Genomic DNA, 18,389 nt, shown 5'->3' with positions numbered 1-18,389 from the left:
ACATACATGTATTAATTTCTTTAATCTTTTTTCCATTACCAATGTACGAACGGCAATTTGTGAGTCGTTGTTTTGATATTTGTACTTAAAATCATAATAAAGTACAACTAATTTTTTAATAACTAGTTTTATTTAAATTTATCCAAAATTAGGTATAGGTAACATATTTTGGATAGTGTGCATAGTATTTGATTAACGTAAAACTTATATTCTAAAAAATTGTAGGTATGGCCTATATTGGTTTACTACTAGTTGGTAACCAGGTTTATCCAATTAATTACGCTGCGGATAAGAGTGAACCCGACCGGAGCACCCATCTCGCACCCTTCAATAGAGCCAAAGGAGGTGATGCCTATCACCGTCTCTGATGAATTATGATACATTGGGCCGCCAGAATCCCCACCACAAGTGGATTTTGTTTCTTCATTATTTGCTTTTGCGCAAATTTTGTGTTCGGTGATAATGTCAGAGCCGTAATAATCGGCGCACAGATTGTTGGCATAGACATGCATCTTCACTGTATTTAGGACTGTGGAGACTCCAGAGGTATCTGATGTTGCCCCCCATCCGCTTATAATCACTAAGTCGTTGGTGTAGTCAATAAACTCAGATGTGGCCGGTAACTTAGCGGGTCCGATGAAGAAATTGAAGTTCAATTTGGGGGTTAATTTGATGAGGCCAGCATCGAAGTCTAGGGTGTTTCTATTAAACTGCGGATGTTTAAACATTGACAGAATGGTGGCCGTGCGAACTGTTGTTGTGTCCTCCGATTGTATACTTCCAACATATATTTGTGCAATCAATGTACTGTGAATGGGAAAATAATCGTTCTTGTAATTTCTGTTCTGTTGTCCTGAGCGTATCAAGGAGTTACTTACTTCTCTAGGCAATGAGCAGCAGTCAGAACCCAGTGCGCTGATTGTATGATGCCTGTACATCTATATATAAAATTCAGTGTCAATTGGGCTTGGTATATAATTTCTCCTAGCTGCGCAGGTTCTCCGCCGACTATGCGGGTTTCTGTGCTGAGCAGGGATAGCGGGCTGCTCAGCCTCGACTCTGGAGCCGACTCGATCCCAACGATCGCCAAGGCGATAATAATTAAAAGTTGCATATTGCTGCTTGCTTGGTAAGAAGTACTTGTCTGATGCCTTCCAAATGGTTGGAATCGTTTATATATCGTCAGAGAGCATGGTTGTAAAATTAAACAATTTCTTTGTGGCATCATTTGATAACATTTTGGAGTATTTGACAAAGATAATGGCGCATGTGTGGGCCGCGCGTGCCTGCCTCATAAAAGAATATCTGCAGTTATTGACCCAAAACCCGATGCTCGTGCGACAGCAATAAAATTATAATAATCCCGAATATACGACGTGTTGTTTTGAATGTTTTGTTTTAAATAAATGATATATTTTTTTTTTACTGATATAGAGACCATCAATACTTGTTTTACACAAAATGTAATGTGAATTATTTTAGTAACTCAATTATCTGTGAAAACGCGCATCACAAACTGTTTAAAGTCTCAATGTTGAAAGTTTTCGTTTTGAGATAAATGAAACAGCCGCATTTACTCATTCATTCAACCACAACAACCACAGTCCGTAATCTTTATCATGTACATGGCCGGCTTTAGTTGGGTGGTTGGGGGTGCCTGTGAATGCAATGACCTTAAAAGTGTGCGCTTTTGGCAATTATTTAAGTGATTAGGCAAAAGATAATAATATTTTGATAAGTGTGTACGCTTCTTGACTCCCATATGATTTCTATTCGTTGTTGACTTGTTACGAGTAAATAAATGTAATAGGTATGTTATGCGATAATACCATGAGTAGCACTCAACTAAATTATGTTCAAATGTGTTAAATATACAACATGCTAACTAGTTCTTAAAGCTTTTTGTGAATGCTGGCAACAGGGTTTTGTGAGTGTACTCCATGGTACTCCAAAATCTCGCAAGATACATTTCCAAAATTATACAAAATTATGTTGTTGTAAGCCTTAGAGCTCCAAAATCACTCAAAAGTTGAAACATAATATTGTACACATTTTTCAAGATCTGAAAACAGAATATATGTATGTGGTCAAGGGTATACGTAGATTTTCCCACAATTTTGATTAAATAATGCACGCTGCGTTAAAATAATAATTTATTTTGATCATCAACCGGAAAACTTTAACAAATCCAAAAACAGTTCCATTTTAAGGCTAAATAACATTAATTTAAATATTTTCCTCTACAACAAATCTATAATTACATATATTCATTAGAACTATATTGAAAACACATTAAATTGGAGCCTTGGATCTTTTCATTCCATTATAAGTATCCCAGGTCTCAAATAAAATTATGTCAAAATTGATTTTTTTTTATTATATAGCGATGGGCATATTTGATTAATGCCACTTGTGCATTTCAAAAACTGGAAAAATTACAAAAAAACTTTATTATTGAATAGACAATAAATAAAACGTAATGCCTTCTTAAATTTTTTTTCCTTATTTAAAATTTATACAAATTGTGAGTTAACATTTTATTTCAAAAAAGGTTTTAAGGACAAATTGAATTTTGAAAGTTGTTTTCAGCTTTTGTAGAGCAGTTTTGTGGAAAGTTTGCTAAAGGGCGTCTCATATTCAAAGATCCATATTTATTGCCATCTCTGGCCGATAATGTTAGGGTACCAGATTAGTCAACTGTGCCAGAGTTATTGCAATTATTTTGAAGCCCATCTTCCTAATTCAAATTCATGGCCGCTATGTTAGTATGAGTAGGTGTATTGAAGTACATTGTATGTACAATTCAAGTCCAAGGAATTTAGCAACATTCTAAACATGGCAGATCGATATAAATCAGAATTAATGAATTTTTATTTGTTTTGCAAACTAATTCATTTTAATAAGCGCTTCCCCCCTGGCTCACGATTCAAGAAACATGCAACAAGAAAGTTTGCCAGGCTGTTGCAAGTGTTCGGCACGCTGAAGTTACCATTCAGCCAATTCACCTTTTTCTTACTTCCTTTTGTAATTTTTATTTTATTGGTATTTATGCGCCACAATTTCCATTCAAGATACAGATGCAGATACGCACGAAACCATTTCAGGGGGCAATGGGCGTTGCGATACTTGTATTGTTGCCGACGCGTCGTTGTGTGGCTGTGAAGTACGCAAAACGAGTCAAGCTATCTTGACTCAATTTCGTTGCCACTTCTGCTGCTGCTGCTGCTGTTGTTGTTGTTATTGTTCTTCTTATTGTTGTTATTGTTGTGGCCTTAATTGCTTTTATTGCCCCTGTAGTGGGCGCTGGCTCCGTGTTGTCCGCTTTGTTTGCCTGAAGGAGGAGGAAGGAGTGCGTGTGTGTGCGGGTTTGTGTTTGAATCGAGCATATTGTTTAGCAATTAATGGCCCACAATTAGGCGTTAATTGCATTTATTGCGACATTTTGTCCAGTGCTGAGTGTTAAGTGCAGTGCCAAGCTACGTTTAATGTATGCTGCCCGCCTGTCCCGTTTCTCGCCTGATCCAGTGTAGATATGCTGTCACACGTGTATAGACTGTGGGCGCTCCCACCTCACAGCCAGCAGCACTGCCAAATGTTATCACTCCAATCAAATAGCTGCCATTGCGCCAGTTATAGACCAGCGGACCACCCGAGTCACCTTCACAGCCGCCCCGATTTCCCAGGCCATCGGTGCATATGTGGCGTTGCTCACTGACCAGTCCGGGCAGAAAATAGCAAAAGCAACGCTCCTGCTCCAGCACACGCACATCGACATAATGGAGCAGATTGCCTTCCTCAATGCTGCGGGGCTTATCGCCCAATCGACCCCAGCCCGAAGTGCTCACGGGCTGCTCCTCTAGCAGCGCTTGCTGCATGAACTCCAGGGCCAAGGCAATGGGTTGCACTCTCCCCCTGCTCTCTCTTCCAGTTCGAGGAAGCCTGATGAGCGCTAGATCGTTGTAGCCACCATAGCCTAGGTAATCCTCGTATATACGGAAATCATGCTTGGTAACATTATAGAACTCGGCAGCATCCATCTCGTCCGCATAACGGGTGGCGCCCAAAAAGACTCGACCCTCTACGGCGTCAAACACACAATGAGCAGCCGTCAACACGAATCGTTGTGTGATTAGCGATCCACCACATTGAATCCCATCCCCGTTGGCCAGGCGCAGGAGTAGGCCGGCCTGGTAGGGCAGCATGCCCGGTGTGGCCAATGAACCACCGGCTATGCGTGTGCTCACAGGTGGTTCTTCCGTTGGCGGGTTGTCATATTTGGCGCACCTTCTTCGCCATTGCTCGTAGCCCTCTTGCCAGCGGCGCAGATCAGCATCTGCTTCATCATCGTCCTGGGAGTGTGTGGAGTCACCCTTATAGTAACCGCCGTATGTATGAACCCGGACCAGTACCACCGACAGCCCCAATAACAGCAGCAACACTGCACAATATTGCATGTTTTTTGTCTACGCTGCTCACTTTTCGCTGATGGCGTCTATTGTTGTTCTTATATATAGCCGTCTTATAGACAAGTCTCGCGCGCGTCGGCTTTGCATGGCACGTGCCATATGTCTGTGGGTTGGGCTAGCCAGCCTGTTAATTGAATTTGGTTGAACCACACATATACATTTACATACATACATACTTGTATATGCACAAACACATACTCACACTCATCTCTAGACTCTTTTCGTATCTCAGCAATTTCCAGCTTCATTTAATTGCCGCACGTTTTGGCGATTATGTTGCTTAGACATTTGGCTATGCCCATCACATCTCCTCTACAGGGCTCTCTCACAGATTTTGTTGTAGTTGTATTTGTTGTTGTTATTGTTGTTGTGGTGCTCGTCGTGCAGTTAAGGTAATTGCTGCGACTTTGACGCTGGTCTTGCGGCTGGAAATTCGTTATCAACACAAAAGTGTGGGTTAAGGTCTTGAGTTTTTATCAATTAATCTAGGAACAATATTGTTGTTGTTTTTATTCGCCTGCCAAGTCGGTTGGTCTACATGCATTTGGTCAGTTTTATGGCTTATTATTATTATTATTTATGTTGATAAGTTAGGCGGCAGCTGTAGACCAAAGCCAACTGTTAAGATACGTCAAGTCAGTGAGTTATCACAAAAAAAAAAAAATATTTAAAATTTATTTAAGCACTTTATAAGTATTTACTTATCTATGGTTAAGGCCTGTTTGGCTTACATTTGTAAACATTTCATTAAATTGCCTTGAGCTGACTTCGATAAATAATTTGTATTTATTGCTGTTCGATGGAAATTTTCAAAGTGCAATGTAATAAAAAGTTAACAAATGTAAGACTTTTTGGAGTAATTGATAAATTAGTCTATTTATATTGGTAGCACTGACACTGATAATATAATTTACAAATCATTTCTATGGCACTTTTGTGATAAAATGCTTTGATTTTGACGAAACCTTGGATTACCAATAACTTATAATCACGTAATTTTGGTTACAATAGCGTTCCTATGGCAGTCACGCTAATCACTAGAACTAGCATCTCTATTGCCTTAAAATTAAATTAAACTAGTATAGCCTTTCACCCTTTGGGTACAGGCTATAAATACAGAACCTATAAAAAATAGAAATGAAATTGAAAAATAAGTAGTAATTGGTCAAAAAATTATACTCTCGCTTTGTTGGAAGTTCATAGGGTTTATTCTGTTATCGAACACTTCAAACCTTTGCCCAATAGAAAGATATTGCCAAGACCGAGCACTTCTATTATTATTAAATAAAGTGTGCAGAACATATTAGACATATAAACAAGAAATTCCTTTTTGTAGCTTATAGTTAATTAGGAATGTATATTTATTTAATTTATTTCTTTTCGCTACAGTCCTTCAGATTGGTTAATAAGTAAATTCGAAAACTTAGGTTCATCGCAGTTTTCAAGAGTCCACAGTAATTTGAGCTCTAACATTATTATGAGAAATTTATGCTGTTGTCGGAAAGACAATGCATTTCTTCAAAAATATGCCCAATCGGTTAGGTAGACTACTAAAATAAATATACGCGCATTTATAAATTTTGTTCACTTCCGAAAAAGACACAAATTAAGGAGTACAAGTAGGATAAATTTGTACACTACATCACAGCTATTTCAACCAGAAACTATAGCTGTTGATAGCTAAGGAAGATTTGCGCACTTTCATTGAACATGTACTGAAATCTTAGTGGTAGCCTACTATCAGTAGCTAACTTTTCTTATCAGTATCAGTTTCTTAAAGGCACCTTACTAACAAACGACTAGGTTTCCTTGAGGATAATTGTGGGTTATCATCAATATAGAAAATGAGACATGAGGTAGACATGACATAGAGGTCTTTTACAAGAAATACCTTCCCACAAAAAATTACTATTTATCTGATGTACTTTCTCCAACCATATAGTTGTAATGAACTCACTCTATCAACGAATACTATATATATGCTTGTATGTAAAAATGCATTTATGGTAAGCATTTGAAAGCTTTTGAATTAGGGTATACAATATTTCGAAAACATTCATTAGTTAAGCCCTTTCACATACTTCTAGGCTTAAAAATATATTAAATATGATCAAAATGGAATGTTGTATTCAAGTATGTATTTCTCAGCGGCCTAAAAATATTGTATTTTCGAGTATTTAAAGCTCCTTTTCGTTGCCATTGAAGTCAATCGGATTTCATTCATGGGGACAACTGAAGGCAACATTATTGAACTTGTATTTTTTCTATATGTTTCATTCGTTTTATTAGATTAGATTTAACTTGACGGTGCTGATGTTGCTGTTGTTGTTGTTGTTGCTGCCGCCTTAGTATTGACTTTACTGCCGTTCCCGTTGTTTGCAGCTTTCGGCTGCCGACTTCGTTGCTGTTGTAGCCTCTGTTTTTATGTTTATGCGGAAATCTGCAGAAATTGTGTCAATATCAATAAAATTAGATTAGTATCGATGGGTGGCAAGCAGTCAGTCAGTGTGGGGCGGCGCAAACAATGGCAACACACTCTACACACTGACATACTTACACGCACGCATGCACATATACATACACGTACATTCACACAGACATGTGTGGGCCTGAAGCATCCGTTATTGTCAGCGCAAGGCGCACTTCCGGCAATGCCATAACTTACGAGCGGCAAGAATACAAGTATATGTATGTGTTTGTGTGGCTATGCGTGCGAGTGTGTGTGTGTGTGACAAATGTTTAAATGCCCTAAAATTGCAGCAATTCCGAAATTTAAAGCAAATGAGCCAATGGCCCCATAACAATGCCAGAAGCCCACCCTAAACTACATCGAAGTTGAAGCTTCCGCCATACTCGTATATTGTGCATAGTACACTTAATCTCAGTTAATTTTCCTAATGGAAAAGTTTTCACGGCTCTTATTTCATTTTCTTGTTGCCACACACTTTTCACATTTCACATTTTTGCCTGACGCCTGCCTCTTTCCTTTCCTTTCATTTCATTCTTTCGTTTTTCCTTTGCCATTTGTCGCCACAACTCAGAGGGTCCAGGGGGAGCGACGGTCAATTGGCAGGCCCCAAAAATATATAAAGCGGTCCCTTTCTAGGTCGCCTTCGTTTGTGCAACTTGTAAAATTTCATGGCCTAAGCATTTTTAGTCTAGATAATTTTCATAATGTGAAATTAGAAAAGTTTCTTTCTGCCGCCTTGACTGGCTGGGGCGTAACTGCCAAAAGTTTCTTGGGTATTGGTTTTAAATTTTTATTGTGCAGACATTTTGCCAATGTGGGTTAAGCTTTTGACCCTCCATCATAGTTGTATCGATTTAAAAACTGCCATGTATATACATAAATAGTGGAGAACGGTGAAATCTAAGCACCTAAATAAACAAACAAATATGTCGACTTAAGAAAAAGGGTACTCTTAATAGTTTTCGTTTATTTTCTTTAAGCTTGTGCTTATTGAGATCTAGAGCTGTTGAATTGAAGAACAAATTGATCAGTTTTAAAATCTGATATCAATTTAAATTGTACATACATTAAATATACTATGTATGTATATTGCATAAAGTTTATTATGCATTTTTGTATAATCTGTTGACATAAGAAAAAACAATTCTTTATACTGTATGCTGATTTATGTGGAAGTAGATATGCAATCATCTCAAATGCATAACACCATTCTAAAACAAATTGAAAATAATATAAATATTAAAAATAAATAAGAGTCGAATCATGTTTTCAAAACAAAAACAAGAAAGGAATGCTAAAGTCGAGCAGGCTCAACTCTTAAATACCCTGTACCACCCCACAAAAAAGTAATTAAATTAATTAATTAATTTAATTTAATTAATTAACTAAATTAATTTAATTAATTAACTAAATATTAACTAATTAAATATAAAATATTCCATGCATGCATACATACATTTACAATTACATCAGAATCGTGTCTATGCGTGTTTGTGTACTTGTACATATGTATGTATGTGTGCATTGAGCCTGGTTATATGGCTATAACTTTCTTTCCGATCATTCTATCATAATGAGACTATGGTATACGGTTATATAATTACTAACCTAATGTGACTACCAAATTTTAGTTCAAAATTCCAAGAATTACGGGAGTTATAGAAAATCGTTAATAGGGGGGGAGTGGGGGGGTGGATCAGAAAAAATGAACAAACTCGTCCTTTCTCGGTCTCAGGAGAATCTGTATACCAAGTTTGGTTATTCTAGCTCTTATACTTTCGGAGATCCTTGCGTTCATACAGACAGACAGACGGACAGACGGACAGACAGACGGACAGACGGACAGACGGACATGGCTATATCGACTCGGCTTGTCATGCTGATCAAGAATATATATACTTTGTGGGGTCTGTGTGTTCCATGTGCACTCGCACTAAACTAATATACCCTTGTACCCTTTGGGTACAGGGTATAACAATGAATGAAATAAATTATAGCAAATATTAAAATTTTTAATTTAAAAATTACATAAAATAAATACTTTATGAGACACAACCGTAATTATAACTAAATTGCTAAAGCCAGTATCTATCTTATTATAAATTGATTTTTTTAATTAAATTATTTGTATATCTCTAAACATCATTTATTGAAAATTATTGTATTGGTTAGTAGTAAGCAGCACAAAGAAGTAAATCACAAAAAATATATTGCTTCCAGAAAAATTTAGCTTAAATAAGGATGTTTTCAATAAAAGAGTAATAATACCTATTGATTTCATAATATGAGAAATATTTCAATCGTCTCGCTTCCCTGCCTGTTTCGTTAATATTTTTATAAAACACAAAGGGAAATGGATTGTAAGCAAGGCCTGTACCTGTCCAGATTCAAATAGCAGCCACTGTAGCATTTATCGCACCTCTATGTACTCCCTGGCTATCGCTTACAAAGCCGGCAAACTTGTGGCTGTCGAACAAATGTGTCGAGCATTTTTCTCGTTCCGTCTGATACAGACGTAATCTTTTATATAAACACCAGACCGACTGAGAACCCGCACACTTTTTACTTTGATGTGCGAGCATCGAAACTAAGAAAAACATTTGCACAATTGGCGAGGAGGTCCACACCTGTGCGGAGCGGGGGCCGGTGTGGAGGGCCAACCACTGACTTCAATTCCAGACCCCCCTCCCGCCGTTGTGCGGTGAATCACGTGACGAATGATTGAGTGCAGTGTGCTGTGTGCGCTTTTTCACTTAAAATGTGCGATTTCAATCACTAAAAGCAAAGGTACACATTGGAAAATCGAATCAGCCATGCCTGAGTGATGTGTGGTGTCCGCCGTGGAGCGAAGTTGTGGTGGGGGTGTTGGATTGTGTCCTGAAGGGAATTGCTCGAAGCTACAGTATGTGTGTGTGAGTGTGTGAGAGCGAGAGTGGAGGGAAAAACAAAAAACAAGAACTTGGGTAAACGGAAGTTGGCCATAAATGTTGAAACAAGTTATGTGCAAAAATGCTAACCGACACAGCAATGAGAAAGTGAAGAGCTGTGCATTTTTTAAGTGACTTTTCACACAAAATGAGAGAGGACATACAAGTATAAAAGAAAGCAGGACAAGCCTTCCAAACGGGAAAGCGTTGGGGAAACGCTGCTTCATTTTGCGCTAAACATTTCGCACATAAAAATGCGCGCCACTTAACAAATCCCAAGTTGTCGTTGCGTGCAACGTGACTAGAATAAATGCCCCGAAAGCCCGTAGTGGACCCATGGCCGGACTGCCTCGCTGCCTGCCGGCCTTCCTGCCTGACTGGCCGACTGTTGCTGCTGCTGCTGCTGCTGCTTCTCGTGCCTCTCATGCCACGTGCAAAAACAATAGCTTTGCTTTTTTCTCTGGCGGAATTTGTGCCGCTTTATCGTTGATTCGACTTTGGCCGGGAAAACGCTTTCACGCACGCTCGCATGCTGAGGCGACCTGCCGCGCTTAATTTCCGCTTGTAATGGACGCACGATAAATCTTGGCAAGTGTTTCCGTTGATGCGACGCCCAAGCAAGCAACTGCCAACCCTGCCCCAAGCTCCGTAACTCTGCCACCACCCCACCTCCCTATCCGAGCAGGCTATCCATGCACGCAATAGAAATAAATTTTTTTCTGTTGTTCTTATTTGAACTTTTGCTTCTTGGTTACACCTTCTGTGGCATGGTTGGCTACCTTGTGGTTCGCCTTTTCAATTTAGTTGTGGCACAGTAGTTGTAGTTGTTGTTGTAATTCTCGTAGTTGTTGTCGCGCTGTTGCGGTCCATTAGGCAGTACAGCATATTAAACAGTTCCTTGCCCTTAATTGAAGTGTGCGTATTCTAACCTAGAAGCGATATAATTAGTTAAGGACCAAGCGATGCCGTCGACTGTGGGAATTTCAAATAAGACTTAAAGGGATCAATATAATGATATAATGTCAGCCTTTTACCAATTATTTCAAGCATGCACTTTAAAAGGTAAAGCTGCGTGTTTTGTAACCCTTGAATTTGGTTATTTGAAACATGTAAGCAATTTGCATTCATGTTTATTGATTTTTGGTTTTGGATAATAATGCAGAAAGCTCTTATTAAAAATATCAAAAAATGTTAACCCTCAAGTGCGATCGAATCTCAGCAAAAAAAGAAACCTGGAAATGGAATCAAATGTTTTCAGTGGCAGATTTATTAGTACATGAATATTAGGGCTTAAGCAATGAATCCCCAAATATTGAACACCTATCGAAACGCTAATTTCAGGAAGGAGAAGCCAAGATTGGTAGAAAGCTGATGTATAAAGTGAAGTTATTTGAACTCTTAGAATAAGCAAAGATTTAAAATAAATTTTCCATTAACAATCTTTTAGTCAGTAATTCGTTCAATCAATTAAATGTAATGCTTCAGAAAATAAATATAAACTTGGAACTTGCTTATCAAGTGATATGTTTCAGTCTTAAATCGAGTAATTTTGCGCTAAACGTTCTTTCACCAACTCTAGGCTTATTCGTCTGCATACAAGTATAATAAATATGACTGCCTACATTTGTGTGTATTTTCCCTCTACGAGTATATCCGTTTTATATCTCATGTATTGGAAAACACTCTTCCCAACCACTTTGCAGGCCCCATTTGTCAAGGTAAATCCTTTTAACTTGCAACGGCCACGAATTGAAACCGCAATGTGCCAATTGTCGCAGTGTGGCGAGCAATTTTTATTGTCGCCTCGTTAGTCGGGCGTCTGACACCTATGTATGGCTAAATCGACCCTCCTCTCTCCCCCAATTTCTCCCTATCTATTCGCTGGCATGTCCGTTTGTATCGGAACTGTGCGTGTGTGCTCTCCACTCGAGCTTAAGCCGGCGATAAGGTGCGCACATTTGGAACCCTTTGCTCCGGCACGTGCTTTCTTTTGCTTCACGATAAATGGCTATTGGCTTGCAGTTGGCCAAGAGGCAAAGCTCTTAATTTATTAGTGTGAATGGCAAACAAAACAGGAGCAAAACATAAATAAGCATAAATTACTTACATGCAATGGAAATGGCACTGGAAAGACAGAGAAAGAGAAATTGGGGACGAGGCAACTAATGTTGACCTTAACACCTGCACGCAATTTAAGAATGGCTTCAATTTGGGCTTTCTGCATCATCTGCTATAGCCCCTATTCCCAATTTAAGCTCTGGCTTATATGCTAAAGCGCAAGAGAACGAGCGAATATTGCATATGAATTTCAATGAAAAGCCACTAAGCCGCACCTTTTGTGCTAGTTGTCCAGACCCGGCGATAACAACAAAGCGTCACGCATATTCAATAATGTCGCTTTCAACTTTTGAAATGCAAAATCAGTTTATACCCGTACACTGTGCGAAAAAGAGAGAGCGAAAGTGTGCGAGAGATATTGTAGATGCTAAAGCCCATGGACTACAAGTTCTTGCTTCGGAACAATAGAAAAACGAATTAAACAAAAAGCCATGCAACGGTATGTCTGTATGTATGTGTGTGTGTGTGTGTGTGTGTGTGTGTGTTCTGTATGTATTAGTGTGAGTGTATCTGTGTGTATTTGGCCAACAATACCAAACAAGTAAGAGCAGTTGGATGGGCCATATACGACAATGCGAATGCCTTGTAACGAGCAAAGAGTTTTATTATGGCAGCTTTGTCGCTTAAATTTGTAATTTGCAGCAAACAAAAATGTCAACGTGACGCAATGGCAGGGTCTGATGTTCAACAAACGATCAACCTGACAAGGAACATATATTCTGCAGATACTGGACTACACTTTGTGGAGGAATGAAGCTATTCTATGCACACTAGTCAACATCGGTTTCAGCCTGATAAGTCAATATACAGCGCCATAAAAATTCAAAAAAGGGAATTGTGCTTCCAGAATGAAATTAATGAGACGCCGTCATGGCGACTATAATACTAAAGTAATTTTTCATCAGTTAAATAAAATAAAATATAAAATTATCCACCGACCAAGCAATAATAGAAACATTTACTTTAAAGTACTTTTTCAACACATGATTTATCTGAAAAGTAGTTTAATATTACAGGAAAATGAACAAAGTAATGGAAAATATGTTTAAAGAATCATTTCTTTTTCATTCTTGCCACAAATATTAGCATTCAATAGCATTACTGAGTTTTAACTTCTCAACCAATTTCCCAAATTAATTATGTCATTTCTCTACCCCTATTGAGTGCTCTTTTAAGTAAAATACTTATTATTATTGAAATTATATAAAAAAAAAGATTATATGAACAAGTTTGTCTAATTTCAAGTTGAAATGAAAGTTTTAAGTTTTAGTTTTAAATATTGGAGGGAAAGAAATGTACTAATACAAGCACCAGATAAGGTATACAAAAAAAGTAATATATTATATTTCAAGTGATGTTCTTGCAATATATTTATATTTATATTTAGAAGAAAACTTAACAAACATCATTTAAAAAAAGTGGAAGCGAATTTGAGTAACGGGCTTTTTAATGGCTGCTCTTCATGTATGTTTTAATACCTCTAAGACCTAATAAGTATAAATTGTTTAGTCCTCACAAGTTGATTGGCATTAATCTTAAATTTTATACTTGTTGTCCTTTAAATGTTTAGTATTCATTATGCGTTTTATAAAATATTATATTTGATTAATAACAAAAATTAGTAAATTGTATTTAATTATTTGATTCAAAATATCTCTTTAATGGACGGACTTATGCAAAGTTGTTGAGTCTGCCATACCTTGCCAGTATTCTAAGATACCCTGATATCCTTCGCATACAGGAGGAACAACAACAGCAGCAACAACCATTTATAACAATAGAGAGCGCCGCACAACATCAGGAGCCGGTAACAATGGAAGCTGCACCAACATCAGCAGCGACGGCAAAAATACCAGCATGGCCGATTTCTATGTACGAGTGTGTGCGAGTATGTATGTATGTGTATATTGTATGTTATGAGAGTGTACGAGTGTGTGTGTGTGTGTGTGTGTGTGTGTGTGTGTGTGTGTGTGTGTGTGTGTGCGCGCCGCGCGCTAAGAAGGCACAGCATTGGGAATCAGCAACTGTTACTCTTGCCATTGCTGTTGTTGCTTACTGGCTTTTGTTTGGCCCCGGTTGGCAATGCATGGCTTCCATTGCGTTGATGTTGTTATTGTTATTGTTGTTGTTGCTGCCGCTGCTGCTGCTACTGTTCCTTGTGTTGATGGCGTGTCGTCGTTGTATTAGCAACTGTTGTGCATTAATGTTGCAAGCTGAGCATGTGTAGAAATTTAGGTAGTGGGTTCCCGTTTTCAAAATGCAGGGCTGCATAGCATGTTCAGTGAAAGAATGATGTCCAGATGGGGCGCATAATATTACGGCCGATTCGACATTACAAATTATTGCTTACATATTTTCGCTAAAAACGAATGTGCAATAAATCAGCAGAGCGTTTAACAACAAAGAGAACAATAAGTTGTGACGAAACACGTGGTTTATAAAGACGGGATAGAATGTTGCAGTCGAACTAAGCCCTGTATCTGCCGCTGTGTTTGGATAAAATTGAAAATAAATCTAGGGAAAAACAATTACTTTATTAATTGAGCACAGTTTGGTTAAATAAGCTGGTATTGCCTAGAGATTAGAAAAGTCTCCATACTCGTACATTAATGTGGGGAGACAGCCATTTCCGAATTTCAGGCGTTCATCTAAAAGTGCAGATCGATTTGTGTCGTCATACTTACTAAGAATATTAATAGTTTATGGGGTCGGAGGTGGTAACTACTTGTATGATGATCCTCCTCCTCACTTTAATAAAAAAGTTATTCGAAAAGAGTACACTTCTATTAGCTTTATTTCAAAATTAGCAACCAATGCATCTATATACGGATATATGTAGTGCTAAAGTAACGCTTAAGCCTGCTTTTAGTTCGTGGAACGCTTAGATTAAAGATAGTACGACAACTTGTTAATTGGGGACATTATTGTAATCATTTAAAGGTATTTTAGTATAAGTATTTTTGATGTCTATTGGTTGTAATTGTAACATTTTTTTTGATATATTGCTGAGGAAGGTGTGCATGGACGTCGATTGGGCCTTATAAGCTTTAAAAGTGCAAAAATTTGATGTGATATGATAAGTAAGTTATGCCTAGTTTTGGTCTAAATTAAAAGTATACTTGGCGGGTATTTCCAAAACCTTGTAACTCGAATACTTCATTTATTAAGCCCTGGCGACCACTCACATACACTTATATATTCATGTAAGTGGATTTCCCATATGGTATACAACCACATCTGCTTTAGTATTTGCCACATTCTTGCACATGCTCCTCTGGGTCGCTGCTTTTGCTTTTGTTTGGATTTTTTTGTGAGGAAGCGCCACCGCGGCGTTGATGCCACGCAGTTGCATGACAAAGCGCAATACAAATGTAGCAACTGCCTTTTATATGTTGATATTGTTGTTGCATTTCTCTTATATTACTCGTATATGTTGTGTTTGCAATGCATGATTTGTGTAGAAAGGCTAAAAGCTGCCACAGAGCGAACAGGGCCCATTGAACTTGCCACTTCAGTCCGAGTGGTTATTTGGTGAAAAGTCTGAAGTGGCACCCATTTGGCTGATGCATATCACTTGAAAATGTTGAATTTGGTCAATAGCATGCAATTTGGGTTAAGCAAACACGTAAACATGACGTTCCAGGGGCAGTGACAGCAACAGCAACAGCAATAGCAGCAGTAACAACAGCAGCTGGCAAACATTGCAAGCGAACGAGCAAGCGGCATAATCAGCATGCCACGTCTGCATTCAATTGGCCTGCAGCAGTGGCGTATTCAGCAATTGGCCAAAAATGCCACAGAAACATATTTGGCAACGCATCTGCAATCGCTGACGCCAACAACGTCAACACCACTGCCACCACCGCCATCACCACCACTAGCACCACAAACTGCATTTGGTCAATGTTGATGTTGATTTTGAACATGAGACATCGGCTGACGTTGGCAATGGGATGATGACGACGCTGGCAGCTCTGGTGGTGATGATGATGTTTGTTTTGGCTAGAGTCGTGGTAGTTGCCTCATTTTGCGCTATTGCAGCCATAAAATCAGACAGCCAATGAGCCAAATAGCTGTTATTGTTATTGCCGCAGCCTACCAAATTAATGAGGTGTCCTGCTCCTAGCCATGCATAATTACAGACCTCCAAAACTGAGGGAAGGATGGGAGGGCTAGGGACTGCCTTCACTGTGTTCAATGTGTAATTGAGAGTGCCAGACTAGATAGAACTGCCTGTTCCATGGCATGCAGCTGCATGCCACACAAATGAAGTTACATATATGCATACATATATTGAAAAGCATTTTAAAGTGATATGCAGACCATGTGCAAGCAAACACACATTCAAGTGCATCGAGAAATCCTGCAAGCATTTGGAAAATTCAATGTGCATATTAAAAACACGTATTTAATATGCAACTATGTGATGTAATTTGCAGTCGAAGATGTTGGAGTACTTCTTGATGCGAAATTGTATATCAATCCTCACATCTCCCATATCGTAAACAAAGCTTGGCTTTATGTGTAAAAGGGTGTTTTTATTCTGGGACTCATTTGTAAAATGTGCCAGTGCCATTAAAAAGTTAAATGCTTATCGAAATGTCAATTTCGTATTTACACAAGCAATTGTTTGGTAAAACGTCTACTAGAATTTGCAATTTGCAGATATATATTTTTTACGATGAACATAATCACCGATATTCATCGATATTCGGAGGAGTTTGCTATTCACAAATTTGTCGAAAAGATGAAAATTGTGGAAACTATTTAGTCCTCTAATAGAAAGTAGTCCAACGGCTTTTCTATTCTATTTCTATTTGCAAATTTCCAAAATCATAAACAAGTGTGATTTTTACAATGAAATTCCTTAGCAAATTATATGAAGTGCACTTTAGCTTGCTCAAAATTAGCTCAAAAATCGTAAGTTTTTAAAAAGGTGCTTAATATAGTATTATTTCTTTATTTCGTAGTAGTAACGAAATCAACAGTCGGACAGACACCATTACAATTCCTAGCTCTGTGTTCAGCTAGCTTTTAATTATTTATTGGTTTCACCTCATCACACTATGTATAAACATTCATACAAATGGAATGAATAAATCAAACCATAATATGCATATATGTATGTAGTGATTTAGAATCGGCTAGCTATAAGGCTTGTTGGGTCAACGTGGTCCTTTTGTAATTGAATTCTAACTGATTTGGTCATTTCAATTTATTATTATTAAGTTAAGCGTTTGTGTCGATCCGAATTATTTATCTCACTTGATAACTGTGTGTATCCCTAGCTTCACAATTAGTAAGTGTCACTTACATGTATGAAAATTGGGCAAACTGTGGTTGCAACTGAAATATTGAAATTGAAATAAACGGTTGCACCTACGTCGCGACGTGCCAAATGTAATATACTACCCTGATTTCTTATGATGGACAAGAAAACGCCCCTTATCCTACAAGGCTATTTACATCATTTACATTAATTTTCCAAGAATTGCTCTTCTGGAGCTGGGTTTCACATTAGAATCTGATATCCATTACACACAAGTACTCGCCTGTAAAAACTTTCTTCATAAAGCGTATCTTAAAACGAACCTAATACTGAAATAAATGGTTCTTTCAGCTGCCTAGTAGCTTTAAAGGGAATAAGTCCACCTCAACTGCAACAAGAAATTTTGAAGATAAGATAAAGATAAAGCTTTCTCAAATTTGTAAACTAAGTGCTGCTTATTTTTGTTGCTGTATGTAAAACATTTTTTTGTATAATTCGGTTTCTATTGAAAATTGAAATAAATATGATTTATTTGTTGGTTATTCTTTAAAAAGTGCCTTACTGTTGTTTCGTCTGCCTATAAAATCCTCCCAAGATAATTCAGAAATTCAATTATAATAACAAATAATAAGTGTACGTGTGCGTGCATTTGTATATGGCTTGGAAAATTTCTCTTAAATTTCAGTTGACAGCTGATAATAACTTTGACACCAGAGTACTTGTTGTTTTTATGCCAATGTTGCCAAACGACGCTTGAGATAAGCTTGTCCTGCCCTTCCTTTCTTTCCTGCCTCCACTCCTCATTCTTCTGCTTCAATTTGTGTTTGTTTTTTTCTGGCAGTCCCGGCATTTTCCCCCGACAGTATTTGCATGAAAACTGTTACTGCCACTTAAGCATATCCTTGGCAACTTCCTGTACATGCTGTCTAAAAAAAAACAAAAGTTCATAAGAAGAAAGCTGGCACGCCGAAGCTGTTATGTCCTTTTAAAATAAGTAGTAGCAATTGAGAAAGAAGAGCGTTGTTTAAATAAATGTTGCAATTTTTATTATACTTATAATATTGTTGCTAGCTAACAACTTTTAGATAATGTTTAGCCGTAGTTGGAAAGGGTATAAGGTAGGCTTTTATGACTCAAAA

The 18,389-nt window shown here is 37.9% G+C and overlaps 1 protein-coding gene across 1 annotated transcript; it reads right to left on the bottom strand.

Moving 5' to 3' along the window:
- Positions 1–248: 248 nt before the first annotated feature.
- LOC115632725 (transmembrane protease serine 12) lies at positions 249–4,454 on the bottom strand. Its single transcript, XM_030529971.1, has 2 exons — positions 3,501–4,454; positions 249–710 (listed from the first exon to the last, which is right to left on the bottom strand). Exons 1-2 carry the CDS (start codon positions 4,452–4,454, stop codon positions 249–251), a joined length of 1,416 nt encoding a protein of 471 aa, XP_030385831.1.
- Between the last annotated feature and the right edge of the window lie 13,935 nt (positions 4,455–18,389).

Source organism: Scaptodrosophila lebanonensis, unplaced genomic scaffold (assembly GCF_003285725.1).
Source record: "Scaptodrosophila lebanonensis strain 11010-0011.00,11010-0021.00 unplaced genomic scaffold, SlebRS2 tig00001415-arrow-pilon, whole genome shotgun sequence".
Taxonomy (NCBI): domain Eukaryota; kingdom Metazoa; phylum Arthropoda; class Insecta; order Diptera; family Drosophilidae; genus Scaptodrosophila; species Scaptodrosophila lebanonensis.
This window is presented reverse-complemented; position numbering and strand designations above follow the sequence as displayed.